We start from the raw sequence: 16,571 nt of genomic DNA, 5'->3' as shown, positions 1-16,571 counted from the left end.
CAACCATCTCTGAAGTATTCCGAGACTGTGTAAGAATAATGCAGTTTCCACAAGGACAGAATGCCAGGCCCTAGTTTTCTGGAGGCCCCGACCCCACCCCACGTGCACTCACTTTCTCAGAACGTGTGTGAAGAGCCCGTCCGTCCACTCCCGGGTGTTGGGGTCCAGGGTTCCGTACAGGTGATCTTTGCTGATGGCTTTGGGGTCGATTATGTGGGCCACACCCTCCACACCCTCGAGTCTCTCCAGAGCCTTCAGAAGGACGCGCCAGGCCATGCTCTTCCCGCTGCCCGAGGGCCCCACCATCATCAAGCCATGGTTGATCTGGGTGATCTGATAGAGCTGGAGAACCTGGGGGCAAACCCAGCAGTGACATCAGCGCGCAAGAGAAGGCACGCTAAGGTTCCTTCCTGCTCCTCACTGTGCCCGGCAAGAGACGTGTGCTGGGAGCCCTCCAGGTAATGCCTGCGACCTCTAACCAGAGTCCTTGAGCCAGACACAACCACTGCGGGTAGAGAAGGGTTTAACTGCACTGAGGCGCTGTCTGAAGAGTCAGGGAAGCTGCAGCCAGTGGAATCGGCGCTGCTCAGCAAGCTGCCTCAGGAGAGACCCCTGCCAGGAGGATGGAGGGCAGCTGACGGAGCCCCTGTCTAACCCAGGGGCAAGGCTCAGAGTCACAGGCACAACTTGTGCACACGACCCTTTCCCCTAAGTGACTCTCACAGAGGAGACGAAGGGAAGAAGCCGGTGCAGGAGAGACTGTAAACTCTGTACCAATGGGCATGTCTATACCGTTACTCGCGATGCTGGAAAGACCTTCTACTATCAAAGACACTTCTTCCCCAGTGCCTGTCATTCCCCTTTAGCTGGCATTTTCGGAGAGCAAACTACACCATGTGAGTGAACATTTCAGGTAAGTTTTGTTATCACTGCACTTAAGAAAATAATCCTATCGAGGGTCTTAGGACAAATCTTCACAAACCAGATGGCATGCCTGGTGGACAAAGCCCATCAGATGCGGCTCCTCCCAGGTAGGCAGGGCCGCTGCCACTCTCAGCCCCTGGAGGGCTCTGTGAGGCTCCAGCCAGCCCCATGGCCCCTGGGGCGGGGGTCCGTGAGGCTCCAGCCAGCCTCGCAGCCCCTGGAGGGGGCATCTGTGAGGCTCCAGCCAGCCTCGCAGCCCCTGGAGGGGGCATCTGTGAGGCTCCAGCCAGCCCCGCAGCCCCTGGGGGGGCGTCTGTGAGGCTCCAGCCAGCCCCATGGCCCCTGGGGCGGGGGTCCGTGAGGCTCCAGCCAGCCCCGCAGCCCCACTCACCTTCTCGACCCACATTCCTCCGACCTCCTCTCCGTCCCCGTAGGTCAGGTACATCTCCTGACACACTTTCTTGAGCTCCTCCCGCAGTGCCGTCATCTCGCCCCGGTGGTACTGGACGCCGGGGAACACGTCCGACAGGAGGCTGAAGAGCAGTGGGATGTCTTCGGCCACCAGCTTCGGCACCATCGTCTCACAGACGCTCTGGATCAGGATCTGCGGGGGGGAAACGGGCTGAGCTCCGGGGGCGGCGGCTCCGCGTTCACGGCTCTGTCCCCGCAGGGACCCACCACCCACTCGCCCTGAGAACAAGTGCGGAGACCCAGCACCCCGCCCCACCCACCCCACTGCTGCCCGTTTAGCACATCCGTCCCGGGACCGTGAGCCCTGGATCAGTGCGGGGGAGGCCGCCCCCTCACCTCCTGCTCAGGCAGGTTCTCTGCGATCTCTCCTTCGTCGACTGCCTCCCCGCGCTCCTCCTTCTCCCGCTTGATCTTCTGGATCCGCTCCCGTTTCACATTCCCCGCGCTCACCAGCACGCTCTTCAAGGCTCGGAGACCGAAGTCGTAGTGGCTTTGGGAAGAGAGCTGCTCGTCGCACAGTCTAAGAGAGAAAGGGCTTCCTTAAGAGCAGTGCCCACTGAGCCCCAAGCAGCGTCAAACATCGAGAAATGAGAATGGACACGTGGAAAGAAATGGGATTACACAGGGTGCGTTTAGATGGCGCAGTTAACACATGCCAGAAACACGATTAGGAATGATGCTCAGTGACTCACTTGAAAAAAGGGACGATCTTGTTGGCGAGGACCTCCGCCGTGCGGAAGCCCTGAGAATACAGCATGACCTGGGCGATGAGCTGACGGTCGGGCTTGGTCATGGCCAAGCTCCGGAACAGCTTCTTCAAGTTGTCTGGGAGGTTCGACCGGCCCGCGTAGCCAGGGTTCATGGTGATGAAGATGGCCATGTCTGGGCTCACCTTCACTTGTTTGTTCAGCAGCTCACAGGTAATGGGGGCAGAGGCTGAAATTCATATGATGGTGTTAAGGCTTGTGATGGTCAGAAAACCACCATAAAATCTGAAAGGGCAAACCGAGCACCCTGCCAGCCCAGGACCCACGGGAGCTGCAGCCTGGCCTTTCCACGGGCTCTCAGCAGCACAGTGCCACCTGCCCAGGGAGACCCATTTCCACACTCCCTGCCCACGTAAGAGCCACTCAGGTGTGGCCCAGATCAAGGCACCGGAGAGGCGACTACCCTATCTTCGTGTTATTACTGAGCGTCATGAGGCCGATGTGGGAACAGGAACATAGCCTCACAGCGGCGGCAGCAGCAACGCCGATGAACCAACTGGCTAAGACCACGGACACGGCCCTTTCCTCAGGCCACTAAAAACCCACCCACACACAAAGACAAAACCATCCCCCCCACTCTCGACACTCAGGGTCAGGTTCCTCCGTAAGCAAGCGTGGAGTTCACAGGCACTCATCTCTCTGACACGTCTCTCGTTTTATTCGGGTCTGGTAAGACGAGCTACTATTACTATGGACCGAAAGGGAAAATTAACAGGTAAACTATCCATCGTGGATGTATGTAACTCCTCCAGCTCATGCGTCTAGGCTCTGTGTGGAACTAGCTCCCAGGGACCCCCAGACACGTGACCAGGGTCGGGCCCAACACTCCAGCCAGGAGGCCTGGCTCTGCGGGGCCACAGGGAGGAGCCAGGGGCCTCTGTCTGCAGAGGAAGCACGGCCTGCCCTGCTGGCTGCCATGGGGCGAGGTGGGCAGTGCCATCCTGGGCCCCGCCCACGTCTTCCATCAGGACGCACCACCCCGCCTGCAACCTCGGGTCTGGGAACTACACGAAACCCCCTTGTTTCTAAGCCACAGCAGGGTAACTGTACGCAAGAAGGCGAGCCTCACTCTTCTCGAAGCTGGGGTTGGAGTGCTCGCGCAGCGCCTCCTGGATGCACTGCACTTGCTGCGACACGGCCGACAGCATCCGCTCCTCCAGGCGGTTGAACTCGTCAAAGCAGCCCCAGGCCCCCACCTGGCAGAGCCCCACGAAGATGCGGCCCATTGCCTGAAACGAGAAGAAGGGAGCTGAAAGACGGCCCTGGTGCTGGCCGTACAGGGTTCCGATCCTGGCTCGGGTGACTGGTCCAACCCAGGCAAATCACATCCTGAAACCTGTCTGCTCATCTCTGAAACGCGAATAATACCACCTTCCTCCCAGAGGAGTGCAGGGGGGTGGAATGGGCTGTGAAGGTGGAACCAGCTTCACCTGTGAGGCAAGGAGCCCAGCCCTACATGTAGCAAGTACTCCGTATACAGATGAACAGATTATTATTTTCCCTCTTGTGCAAAAAATTCCAGTGACAGAGCTAACACTTTTTGTTGTGTAAAAAAAGCCTTCGCTATTTGTTTTTCCTAAACACAGACACCAGAAGGATACGTCACACTGAAGAGTTAACCTGAAGACCTGAGGCTCATGTTGGCGTCACGTACCAGCTGGCCCCTCAAACAGCCCCAGTAACCCCGTTCCCAAAGGAGAGCGCTGTGCACACGGCTCATGGCCCCAGAGGCGCAGGCCTGCGCTCCCCACCCAGGCTCTGCTCTAGGCGGCTCCCTCGGAGCCTCTCACCTGGAAATCAAAGGTTTCGTCACAGTTGAAAACTAAAACAAAGCGGCCCAGCTGGTGGCCGAGGGCCTTGACAGATTCGGTCTTCCCGGTCCCTGCAGGCCCTGTTATTTGAAGAAAAGGAATTGAGAACTTAAATGAGAACATGTCTCTAACTTTAAGAACCGTAAGAAGCAATTCTTTTCAAAAGAAATCACAGTACAGTTCGCCCTCCGTCTCTAAGCAAATTCCACCGGGTCCCACTGTCGGCCCTCCACATCCACAGGTTCCACATCCTGGATTCAACCAACCTCAGAAGGAAGCTTCAATTCACAGCTGGTTCAATCTGAGGATGTGAATCCCGTGAACACAGAAGACTGACTGTGTATCTATTAAAAAATCTGTGTTAAGTGGACCCTCGCAGTTCAAACCAGTGCTGTTCAAGGGTCAACTACAAACGTAGTAACTGATGTAAAGACTTAAAGTTTAAGAATGTACTAGCCACACAGTTAAGAAATACATTCAGATCATTTGCTTAATCTCCGAGAACTAGATTCACCCCCTTACTTCACCTGACCAGGTGTGTGGAGGCACTCACCGAATGGGGACCCCCCGAGCCTGGCCTCCAAGGCCTGCGTCATCGTCAGATAGCAGCGGTCGGTGAGGGGGGTCTGGACCAGCTTGTCTTGAACACCCAGGTATTCGAAGCCATAGTTAAACTTGGCATTTGCCATCTGAATCGACAGCTGCTGCAACACGTCGGTCTGCTTCGGGTCAAAGTAGAACCGCATCTGGCTGAGCCACTCAAAAGACTTGGCGTTGTCGACCTTGCTCTTGATCAGGGACCTGGTGACGTCTCTCTGGTGAACCAGCTCTGTGATCTGAAGACAGACTCACTTTAGGAGTTTATCGTAACGTACACTCCCTGAACTGAAGTACGGAAGTGCCTCTTCTGGGAGTGCGCATTACTTAGGAAACTTTGAAATTGAGATCCTAGGTCCAATTATGATGTGAATAAATATTCCGAAACATAAATTTACTTTTAAAAACAACAGAACTGGTAGTCACACGATGGAATTACACAGAATAAAGAACTGCAACAAAAACAGAGAATGACAGAAACACCCTATTTTAGGTAAAAACCCTGCAACTCACATAAAACATGATGGCAGAAGAGCTGCCTCTGACCTAACAGTCTGTCTGCCACACAACCTCTCAAGCCCAGCAGCAAAACAGCAAGGCTCACAGACACGCCTCCGGAGGTGGAGCTCTGGGAAGGTGGGGTGAGAGCGTGAAGACCCCAAGGGCTGAGCGTCACCCTTTGAACCGGGAGGTCACCCTTTGTACCAGGACGTGTATGTGGCTCCTGTTCCCCAAGGTTGCCCTTCAACAGGAAGAGAGAGCCAAGGACTACACAGCGCTTCTCAAGAGGTCATCAACTTGCTTTCCTCCAAGACACCAATGAGGATATTTCTCGAGCGTGGGTTCTTTTAGCTGCTCAAGGGGAAGGCAGGGGAGCCTGACCAGGAGGAGGACTCACCAAGTGCTCCAGCTTGCGCCTGCGGAGCGGGGGCTGCTCCATGAGGACCGAGTCAGCCAGCACGTTGAGGGTGACCTCCACGTTGCTCAGCACGGAGTGCAGGGGGGCCGCGTCGCCGCTCCCGCCCATGCTGCTAAGTGCCGTCTCCACATTCTCAGACCAGGCGATCTGGGCTGACAGGACCACCAGCTGGGCCTGGGAGGCACGGCACACAGGAGACCCGAAAAAGTGGTTTTAAAGATCAGCCAGTGGCCCCACCCACAGACTGTCGCCCTTCCACTGGACAGTACCTGGTATTTGTCAATCCAGGTGATGTAGGTATTTGGGTCGATTGATGTTGCTTTACCAAAGACCTCGACTTCGGTAACGGACTCGGCGAGGAGTTTGGCCAGCGTGACCCGCATCTCCTTTTCCACCAGTGTGAGCCACTCGTTGATTTTGGGATGCTCGGTGATTGACACGGGAGTTTTAAACATGACCTGAAATAAAGAAAACCCAAGAATTAAGGTGTGCGGAAGACAGGAGCGAAGTTTTCTGAGTTACGGTCGTAAACCTAACTACCTCCTCTCCTTCACGGGACGAGATGCCCAGGACGATGGAGTTGTCTTCATTGAGGATGATGCTTGAGACGCCAGCGAACATTTTCTTGAAGTGTTTCTGTAACTTAGCTACGTTCTTACTGTTTCCAATGATTTCAAGCAAATCTTCGTCACCCACAAAATAGAATCTAAAATCGAAACAGCATTGAAGTTGCTGAAACGTAACGCATACACAAATAAGGTGAATCAAACGGTAACAGAGGTCAGTGGACGTGGACTGTGTGGACCATCTCCAGCCTGAATGCAGATCACATCCAGGTCTTCTCCAGCCCTCAGCAAAAGAGACTCACTCACCTAGCAAGACACTGAAGAGAAATACAATGCATTTCATATAATTCGCCTCACTTCATCAATTAAAAAAAAAAAAACCTGCTCAATTTATAAGTAAACTATTCAGAGGGCTTCCCTAGTGGCTCAGACCATAAAGAATCTGCCTGCAGTGCGGGGGACCTGGGTTGGATCCCTGGGCTGGGAAGATCCCCTGGAGGAGGGCATTGTCAACACACTCCAGTATTCTTGCCTGGAGAATCCCCACGGACAGAGGAGCCTGGCGGGCTACAGTCCACGGGGTCGCAAAGAGTCAGACACAACTGAGAGACTTTCACTCACTCAAACAATTTAGAAAGAAAAAAAAAATGCCACTTAGAAAATAAAATCATCAGAGTGAGTTTTTTAAGAGAGACAAGCTGCCTGGGAGGGTGAATAATAGTTTATATGGAGCTTAGTACACAAATCCACGGTAGAAAATTAAGAGGAATCAGTCGATGAAAGGAAAACTGTATTCATTAAATGGATTACTGGCAACAAAACCCTTGATGTCAGAGTGAGCAACACACAGGCCAGGAGGGAAGAAAGCACAGAGCTGGGCCTCCCCTCAGTCTGCGCCTGAGACGCCCCCTCACCTAGGGAAAGACGAGCGCTCTCTCTCCAGGTACTCTCCCAGGGCCTTCTGGATCTTTCCCAGCAGGTCTGCCAACCTCTCCAGAGACCTCTGCACCCCCTGGATGTTCAGAACGTCCATCACTAGGGGAGACTTGGATACTTTCTTCATTAGAGCCAAGAACTCCGTGCTGATGCTACAGGTCAAATCAGAAGCGAGGGCACTGTCAGCCTTCACGCAGAGTGTTCCTGGCCAAGCCCAGCCTTCCGACCCCCACCCGCTGGAGGCCGCACCTCTGGAACCGCTGGGTCTCCACCGGCAGCAGGTGCTTGATGTCCGCGCTGCCCGTGAAGATGCCCTCCAGGTAGACCCAGCGCCTCTGCACGTCGATCCACACGTCGAAGAGGGCCATGATGCGGTTCAGTTTGTCTTCCCAGCTCAGGGCGTCCTCCTCAAACACCTAGCGGGTGAAGCAGGGCAGAGGTCAACTGCTACCCTCTCCCCTCTCGGATATGCCAGAACTTACCGCAAAATGCAGACAAACGTTCCACCAAGTTACGTGACTCAAATTTTCTAAAAACAGGTCCCTGGTAACTGTGAGCCTGGCTGTTTTTATTTTTAAACATTTATTAATTTATTTTGGCCAGGCAGCACTTGGGGTCTTAGTTTCCTGACCAGGGATTGAGCCCGTGCTCCCCGCAGTGGAAGCCTGGAGTCTTAACCACTGGACCGCCAGGGACATCCCCGCGAGGCTGCGGGCATTACTGTGGATGTGCGGGAGGGAAGCCCCACAGCACACCTTGTAATACGGAGAGAGCTTCATGGCGGACACGCTGTTGATGTGCTCTTTGACCTTGTTGAAGAGGTCGTCCCAGCCGCGAATCAGGCGACACTTGTTCTGATAGTTAACCAAGTCCAGCTCGTAAGTGTTCCACACTTCTCGTATCTGAATTGAAACCCAAAGAGGCAGGTCACCCACGTATGGGCATTTGCCAGCCACGTGAGTGACCGAGTGAATTACCGTCATGGGGACAAGAGGGACCCCAGGGGAGGCTCCGTTCTCACAGCTCAGGTGTGCGTCACAGCCCGACACGCACCTGCTTCAGAAACTCCTCCAGAGCCATCTCCCCCTGTGCCACCAGCAGCACGTCCTTGACCACAGCTTCATTCTTCTGCAAGTCCACGTCCCAGATTTGGCCGAGGGTCAGCTCAGACACAACCCAGTTCACGTGAAGCCGCTTCATCAGCTGTTTCCAGTGGCGGTCCTTAAGTGCTTCGGACTTGAGCTCAATCACCAGCATGTTTATCTGTGGAGAGAGGGAGCTGAGTTATCCGCGTGGCGTGTTTCCGGCTGACCTCCCAGCCGGCAGCTCCGGGTCACCCACCTTCAGGTAGCCTTTCAGGAGCCTCTGTACAAACTCGTAGGACGCATACTGCCGCAGTCGGGCAGGGAAGTTTTTCAGCTGGTTCAGGAGGCCATCTAAATTCTGTCGAAGCTGTCAAGAGAAACCCAAGGTGGTATTCAGTTTGCCAACATTCCTTTAAAGGGCGAAACATTTAAACACTAGCCTTTAAAGAAATTTTAGGTAAATGACCGGGAAGGGACTTCTTGTGAACTCACAGTACAGCTCCCGGCTTGCCAAGTTCCTAAGTAAAGTCTCCAACTGTCAACACGCGAAGGGCAACGCGGGATCTGTTTCAGTGACGCATACCTTTCGAGGCTGCACGGAAACCCACGGCTGCTCCTTCATCTGGTCAATCTGCTCCCAGACCTTAGAAAGCTCTGACCAAACGCCTTTGAGGTCCTGTAACTCTTCTAAGGCCACCTGCGATCAAGGACAGCAGAGCAGTTATACTCCAGAAGAGGAGTCACCTTGGACCCTGCCAGGGCCTTTGGGACAGCCGGGCTGGGGGCAAGGTCGGCACGAGGTGCCCGTGCCTGCCCGCCCGCGGGAGCGGCTCGTACCTGGACGCGCTCTTCGCTGCCACTGAGAAGCCCCGTGTCGGTCAGCTCCAGGGCCTCCTTGGCCTTCGCACACTTCTCGCGGTCATCCTTCAGCCTGCCGAACTTCCCTTCGTATATGGTGAGAGCCTGAAGCGCCTCCTCTGGACGCAGGTTACCCTGAAGCAGTCAAGGCCAGCGAATCAGAGCCAGGTCTCCGGACAGAGGGGCCCGGCTCCGAGGCGCTGGAGGGGACTCTGCGCTCCCTTGAGTGTGTCTGCGTGTAAACATTCCCAAGTGCACGCTGCTGATACGTGCCTGTTACTTCCAGACGTGACCTGGGCAAGGGGAGCACCCGTCGAGTCAGGTGTCCCCTCGCGGAGTGCCAGGGAGACGCTGACCTGGGCCTGGAGCAGGACAGCCCTGCCAGGCACGCCCTCCCCGAGGGCACGGCCGTGGTATCAGTGACGAGGGAAGGTGAGGAGGAAAGCACCGTTCTCACTGGAGGCGGCTCGACTTCTGCACTGACACGATTCACAGATCTCTTTCCACTTTAACAACCTTTGAGAATGACTACACCAAGTACTGATTCAAGTTTTCCTTTTTTGCCACGCTGTGTCCTGTGGGACCTCAGTTCCCTGACCAGGGGGTGAACCCAGGCCCTCAGGAGTGAGAGCATTGAGTCCTAACCACTGGACCCCCAGGGAACTCCCTCAAAGAGAGTTCTAGCTAAACACATCACCCGTGAGGCGAGGCGGTCAGAGACGTCCACGCTGAGGGGCCGCACTCTTGCCTGCTGATCAGCCCTCACTCCCCCGCACGACCTGGCAGCGCTGGCATCAGTGAAGAACGGCCTGCTTCACCCCGGGGCCCCTTGGCCCAGCCAGACACAAAGCGGGACCTTAGGCCAGCAGCAGCACGGACCAGCTGAGGGCAGGACGGAGGCCGACCCAGCAGACGTGTGTGTGTGTGTGCCAGGTTGAGGGGTCGGGGGGAAGGAGTGGGGAGGAGCCCGATCCGTCCCCAGGCCTTGCGTGGAGAGCTGCAGCCCCGCCCACAAAACCAGAGCAGCATCTAGGATGCACTCACATCTTTCCCCTGCAGGGCTCACGTGTGTGCCTCCGTGTGGATCCCACCCAGCGAACCAGGTGGGCCGTGACCTACATGGCTGAGCCCTATCCTGCCAGTCTGCACACCCCTTGGCACGCCTGCCTGCCCCCACCGGTCTTGACACGCCAGACTCCCCGCAGGGCAGTGAGGCCCCAACACCCTCCCCCAGCACGTGTCTCCATCTGACTTGAAGTGTGTGTCCTTCTGGTTCCCTTCTCATCCTCTGTCTCCTGCGGGAGCTTGTCCCCCTGAGGGCAGGCTCCTTTCTGGTCACCGCTGTGTTCCTGCTGCCCAGAACATGGCTGGTGCTCAGTACAAACTCTAGTGAACGCGGAGGCCTGGCTGCGGCAGTCTCTGGGCACAGAGAGGCTTAACCACCGCGGCGACACTGGCACAGCCCAGGACGGCCCCAGTGCACAGGCCAGGCAGTGGCACCGGGGGACGCCTGGCCTGAGTCCACAAGAGCGCCAAGTCTAACTCGCAGCTACAACTAAGAGGGTAACTTACGAGTGGAGAAACGCTAGGCTTCAGAGGCATTCCCTGACTGTCGCGAGGGGTCTGGCTGAAAAGAGGTCTGTCTAAGCGGGCTTTCACAGTTTCACATCCACTCTCTGCAAGTACAGCTCCCTTAATTACAGGAAGGCAGCACCTTCACCCTGGGAAGCGTAGCCGCGGCCAGGCGCCCCAGTCTGAAAGCGGGGACACAGAGGACGCTGCTGGTGCGGGGAGAGCGCGGGGCCGCGCCGGGGCTCACCGTGACGGGCTTGGTTTTCTCCCAGTCGGTAAGCAGGTCAGTGGTGCGGCTCTCCACGGCCCGGTCCTCCTGCACGATCTTCATCTGCAGGTTGGCCACCTGCTGCTGGATGGCGGAGTCCTTCCGCCTCATGATGTCGTTGAAGGCCCCCCACTCCCCCTCGATGTTGTCAATGTAGAGCCAGGATGGCGGGAACTGGAACCTCTGCTTCTCCAGCAGCCGCTGGCCATTGCGGTAGAGCTGGAGAGGGAACAAACACACGGGGCTTTCTCTTCTAGAGGGGTAACAGGAGGTACGGCCAGACTCCACAGGAGAAGACCCCCGTGGGTACAGAATGCACCTGCTCTCCTCCAGGAACCTCCCCCGCCCACAGCGCTGCGTCCCAGGGCAGCAGGCCGCGGAGGGGCCCGGCTAGGCCAGCCCCGGCCACACTCAGGCGGCCCCGAGCAGGGCCTGAGGGCCCTGGAACTGGGCTTCACACCCTAGGTCCAAACTATGAGAAGGAAATTTAAGTTTGAGAACTTGAAGATTAACAACTAAAGTAAAAGATTTAAAAAGATAAGAACCTGTGGTTCTCAAATCTTGAAGTGCCTGAAGATCACCTGCAGAGCCTTTTAAAATGCAGCCACCCAGGACACTGGGGTCCACCTTTACGAGGACACTAGGGGGTACGACAGAGACACCCCGGGGATCCCCAAGACACAGCGAGGGGCAGAGCTCACCTCGACTTGCTTCTCAAACTGCTTGATCTTCCGTTTCAGGGACTGCACGTAGGTGATGAAGGTCACTGCGTCGGAGGTGCTGGCCGTGTCCACCGAGTGCTGCTCCAGCTCCTGGCGGGACTGTGGGCAGACAGCATGGCGTCAATCGGGGAGCCAAGGGGGCCGGTGGGCCTGCCGCCCTGCCGGGGTCCCGCCTCCTCACCTTGGAGATCTGGGAGTGGAACTCCGTCATGTTGGAGCCGAGCATCTGCCCAAATTTGCTGAGCACCTCCTTGTGCCAGGAGTCGTACTTCAGGTTCACCTTTGACTGGACCTGCAGGGGGAGGAGTGTTCACACTGCAGCTTCCCTGCGGTCAGATGCTGCCCTCACAGTGTGCCTTCCAGGCGGCAGGCGGGGCTCACCTTGCCGTAATCTATGACCACCGGCCCAAACTCTTTCTTGGTCTCTGCATTGTCGAAGGTCCCCCGGGCCTTCCTGATCTGGACCAGCAGCGCCTGCCACCTGCTGAGGTCTTCCCCGAGCCGGTTATAAATGTTCTCGGCCTGCATGTCCCACAAGCACTGGTACTGAAGCCAGACCTGCAGGTGAAAGCACAGCCACCCACGGCAGCTCGACTTCTCGTTCTGTGAAACGGCAACGCGTGCGGTTGTGCCCTGCTAAAAAGGCACGTGTCCCTTCATCGCTGTTAGGAAAAAACTCTCATTCCAAACGCTCGGTCTCCCAACCGAAAGAGAATAGAGTTTTCTGCTCTCCAAAAGGATTAATATCCCAGAAGGTTCATTCTACCCTTCACTCCTTGCTTTCAAATAGCAAATATTACCTCATAAATCGCATTACGTTTGGTCAAGACTTCTTAGCTCCACATTCATTCAAGCTCACACTTGCATCTAGGACAGATCACACAAACACCGGAGTGAGAGGAGCGCCTCACCTTGACGTACTGCTCGACCTCGGTGACGATGCCCATGACTGCAGAGTAGGACTCCTCCAGGGCCACGGGGCCGTCCGGCATCCGTGTCAGGGCGTTCCGGTAGAATTTCTCTTCTTCCGTCAGTTCATAGTGGACGCCCACCTAATCGAACAAAGGCGGAGATGAATGCAGGGAGTGCGTATAGAAATGTGAACCTCAGCTGCCTTTCACGGCGTTGAAGTAAATTGAAAGAAATGGTACTTAAGGGATAACGTTCACTCATCCCGGTCACAGGTAACCTAACTCATCAAACCAAGGAAAGGAGCATCAATCACAAGCTAGAAGGTGTGGCGTCCCTGTTTGAGCAGGCGTGCCGCCTCAGGAGCGGGGAGCGAGGTGTCCAGAGGGGGCCCCACGAGACCCGAGCCTCTCATCCCAGCGGGCGGGACTGAGGGTGTCACCTCAGGGAGCGAGGGACCACCACCAAGTGTGAACACCAGTGTGCACAGTCACTCGTCGGGGTCAACAACCTGCGGGCCGGTCGCAGGCCAGGCACTGCTGCAGGCACTATGAACAGACAAAGGCCTCTGCTGGCACAGACTTAAGTTCTGCGGGGGAAGGGAAGACGACCAAGGGAAAAGCAAAATACACAGGCTGTCAGAAGGCGAGCAGGGCTGTGGAGAAACGGGGTGGGGAAGGAATTCGGGGGCAGGACGGATTTCACACAGGGGGGCGCAGGAGGCCTCACAGAGGTGACCCCTGGCAGAGCTGGGGCGACAAGGCAGCCTCGGGGGCAGGGGATGAGTGTCCATCTGGCCCGTGTGAGGATGGGTGGGGCCAGCATGCTGCAGCAGAGCCGGCGGGGAGGGGCAGGCGGCAGGGCAGCACGTGTCGGGGGCCCACAGGCCCCCGTGGTGGGCTACACAGGAAGCCGTTACCAGGCCCTCGAAACAGAGGGTCGGGGTCAACACACACCTAAGAGGTACTCTGGGCTGCTGCGCTGACAGCAGCTTTTAGAGGGGCAAGAGCAGACAGAGACCAGTGAGGAGGGGGCTTACCTAGGCCTAGGGGGTGAGATGTACCCTGCACGACCACAGCACTGGACGCCACAAGAAACAAACCAGGGTAAATTCTGAAGATGGAGACAGTGGGCGTCCAGGCTGACATCAAGATCTGAGCAGGTTAGAGGTCAGGGAAGAGAAGACGGGGAGACGCAGGTCTGAGGGAGGGGACGTCTGCAGGTGGCCATGTGGAGCTGCGAGGCGGCGGCAGGACCAGCACGTGGAGTTCAGGGTAAGGACCAGAGGAGGCAGGAGCGCACAGGGCCAGCAGCCCAGGCATGGAGGGCAGGGTGGGGCAGGCATGGAACACGCAGGAACCAGTGACGTGGACCGGCCGGCGAGGTGCAGGGAGAGCTGGGGGAGCCGGGAGTGAAGACCAGGCCCCAGAGGAGGGAGGAGAGAAAACGGAGCTACGCGTACAGCTCAGACAAGAGATACACCTGGGACTGTGTGGAGCAGTAACTAGGGGCAAGTGTTGGGTCACATCGCTCCCCGTCCAGCGCTCCGCCAGAGTGCTGAGCTGACAAGAGCGCTGAGCTGAGGTCCAGGGCTTCCTTACGGGCACTCACCTGGTACCGCTGGCTCTGGATCCGGGGGAGAGACAGCACCACCATCTTCCAGGCGAACATCTCCTGGTACAGCTTGTACCTGCACTCCTCGATGGGCGGGTTCAAATAGATGACCTGGTTGGTGATCCTCAGCTCGTGAACGATGTTCTGGAAAGCAAAGGTGTCGTTTTGACTCAGCAGTCTATTTCAGTTCAAGGGCTTTGAAACATACCATTTTTTCTCTCTGAATCATTACACTAGTTCTGTGTGAACCACAAAGTCTGTTACTAACAGATCCGGCCTTCTATGAGCTCATGTTTGGTCTGCAGCCCTCCCCAAGGGCCCGGAGGCGGTCAGAGGGCAGCTCCGCGTGGGTTCCTCCTGGGCGCTCAGCGAAGCGCCATGGGATCTGATGCGTGTGAGGATCTCGGGGCGTGAGGACCCTGCGGCCTGAGAAAGCAGGGACACAGGCCGACCTGGCTGGTGTAGGCTCGCAGGCTGGGAGCAGTCTGTGCCGCCCGCCAGTACTTTGAGCGAGTTTAAGAACTTCAGCTCAGTCTCCACTGCATGTCCGATCAACTCAGACACCCTCACTTGCGTTTCTGCATCTCGGTAATTTCTTTTAAAAAGTATTCACCCCAGAGGGATGAATATCTGTAATATTCAAAAGTGAAAACATTTTAAGTATTAAAAGAAAACATGAAGTCTCGGTAGGAAAAAAAAAAAAAAAAAGCCAATTGTTTCTCTCAGATCAAAGTTTCTACTTGCCCACTTCTACCAGACTTCTGATTTGGAGACTTTCACTGGTAAGGAGAACATAAATATTGTCGACCACTCAGAACTAAAGTATGGCTCAACGCATCAGTGTAAGGTGGACGCGCGTCTAACCAGCACCTGTGTTACCTGCAGAGTTTAAAGAGAACTTTCTGGAAAGCCTGCCAGGCCCCAGTAGAGCCCTCCTTCACACGACGGGAAACGGCCGCCTGGAGACGACGGCTACTGTCCAGTGTGCTCCCGCATCCTTCCGGGAGAATTCTGCTCCGATTTTTATTAAAACTGACATTTTAGGGTCACAGTCTGGCCTTCTACTTGCAGCAGCCCATTATATTCAGTTCTTCAAATTAATTCCTACGTACATCCTAGGAGAACAGACATTTTTCCCCCAGTGTAGATTTCTAAGCTTTATTTTCCATTAAGGAAAAAAAAAATTAATCAATAAAGCTGGGACTTCCCCGGTGGTCCAGTGGTTAGGGATCTACCTTCCAATGCTCCGTGGTGGGGGAACTAAGACCCCACAAATAACTCAGCTGTGAGCACAACTGCCGAGCCTGCACCGAAAGGGAGACCCCACGCCCCGCAACCAAGCCCCGGCACAGCCAAATAAATGAAAAAATTAACCCCCACATGTTTCTGAAGCTGTTTTTGACGTAGAGCAGAGTTCTAAGGCAGGCATGAAGAGGAAAGGTATGCACCCTCTTCAGCCTCCTCTTGAGTGGTGTCGTTACCAAAACAAAGACGTGAGCGCCGGTCCATCGTTCAGTGGCTCAGTTGTGGGGGCTCCGTGACCCCGTGGCCTCCAGTCAGACTTCCCAGGGTCTCACAGGACACCACCTCAGTCGGAGGCCACAACCCTTCAATCCCTTCCACTCTGCAACACTCAGCTTTTCCCGCCTTTCTCTCATGCCTTGGCACTTGGGGTGCTCTCTGCAGAATGGTCCTCCTCTGGGTCTGCCTGGTGCTGCCCTCGTGGATGGTGGCGGGAGGAGCACGGGGTGAAGAGCCTCCTCCTCACCTCATGTCACCCCGGGATGCTGACTGGGCCCAAGTCTGCCCACCGCAGTGGCTTCTTCACTGGCGCTTTATTTACTGCGGAACCGGCTGCCCTGGGAGACACTCACCTTGATCTTTGGCTCTCCTCCAGGCTTGTGACTAACTTGAGGGGCATCTGTATCCATGTCAACCTCTGCCTTATCCTCCGCTTGTCCAAGGAGCACCTGCGTCCAAGCTCTCAGGCCAGCTTGCAGCCGGACACCCAGTATCCTTTCAATCTACAGAGAGAACATGTCCCAAGAACAGTGTTTCTCCCAAAGTTAGCTTGCAGAGCGTATTGACAGAAAACCGCTGTTTGAGGCCCAGGATGAATTGCTCCTGCCCACAAGCCTGCACCCCCGGCTCCTCAACCCTCACGTCTTCACCCTCCAGCCTTGGGTCACTGACCACTAGGCTGACTGTGCTCTCCACCTGCGGACTCCCGCTCACAAGCGACAAGCAGAGCACAAACGCGCAGGTGTGGTGAAGGCCTTGCTATGTGCTCAGTGCAACAGAAAATGCATAGACCAACACCAGCCTCAGGTCCAAAACCAGGAAACTGGAATTTGCAGGTGAAGCCGTTTTCTTTTTCAAATTGAGGCACAAGTGATTTTGTTATTGTTGCTGTTCAGTTGCTAAGTCACGTCTGACTTTTTGTGACCCCATGGACTGCAGCACACCAGGCTTCCCTGTCCTTCATTATCTCCTGGAGTTTGCTCAAACTCAGTCCATTGAATCAGTGATGCTACCTATCCATCTCATCCTCT

General features: G+C 55.9%; 1 protein-coding gene across 1 annotated transcript in view; it reads right to left on the bottom strand.

Annotated features, from left to right (window-relative positions):
• The window catches only part of DYNC1H1 (dynein cytoplasmic 1 heavy chain 1), a 60,579-nt gene that overhangs the window by 25,181 nt on the left and 18,827 nt on the right, over positions 1-16,571 (bottom strand). The window contains exons 10-33 of the mRNA XM_027957415.2: positions 15,894-16,043; positions 14,017-14,163; positions 12,408-12,548; positions 11,878-12,054; positions 11,678-11,788; positions 11,476-11,595; positions 10,754-10,993; positions 8,914-9,069; positions 8,660-8,773; positions 8,333-8,443; positions 8,045-8,254; positions 7,747-7,893; positions 7,241-7,407; positions 6,970-7,143; positions 6,030-6,195; positions 5,759-5,947; positions 5,469-5,663; positions 4,527-4,809; positions 3,953-4,053; positions 3,232-3,391; positions 2,088-2,331; positions 1,732-1,915; positions 1,316-1,528; positions 113-351 (exon numbers count right to left, since the gene is read on the bottom strand). Of these exons, the coding sequence (XP_027813216.1) occupies positions 113-351; positions 1,316-1,528; positions 1,732-1,915; positions 2,088-2,331; positions 3,232-3,391; positions 3,953-4,053; positions 4,527-4,809; positions 5,469-5,663; positions 5,759-5,947; positions 6,030-6,195; positions 6,970-7,143; positions 7,241-7,407; positions 7,747-7,893; positions 8,045-8,254; positions 8,333-8,443; positions 8,660-8,773; positions 8,914-9,069; positions 10,754-10,993; positions 11,476-11,595; positions 11,678-11,788; positions 11,878-12,054; positions 12,408-12,548; positions 14,017-14,163; positions 15,894-16,043 (4,139 nt within the window). The remainder of the gene's footprint in view (positions 1-112; positions 352-1,315; positions 1,529-1,731; positions 1,916-2,087; positions 2,332-3,231; positions 3,392-3,952; positions 4,054-4,526; positions 4,810-5,468; positions 5,664-5,758; positions 5,948-6,029; positions 6,196-6,969; positions 7,144-7,240; positions 7,408-7,746; positions 7,894-8,044; positions 8,255-8,332; positions 8,444-8,659; positions 8,774-8,913; positions 9,070-10,753; positions 10,994-11,475; positions 11,596-11,677; positions 11,789-11,877; positions 12,055-12,407; positions 12,549-14,016; positions 14,164-15,893; positions 16,044-16,571) is intronic.

This window comes from Ovis aries, chromosome 18, assembly GCF_016772045.2.
Source record: "Ovis aries strain OAR_USU_Benz2616 breed Rambouillet chromosome 18, ARS-UI_Ramb_v3.0, whole genome shotgun sequence".
NCBI classification, from domain to species: Eukaryota; Metazoa; Chordata; class Mammalia; order Artiodactyla; family Bovidae; genus Ovis; species Ovis aries.
Note: the sequence above shows the minus strand (reverse complement) of the source record. Positions and strands in the feature narration are given on the sequence as shown.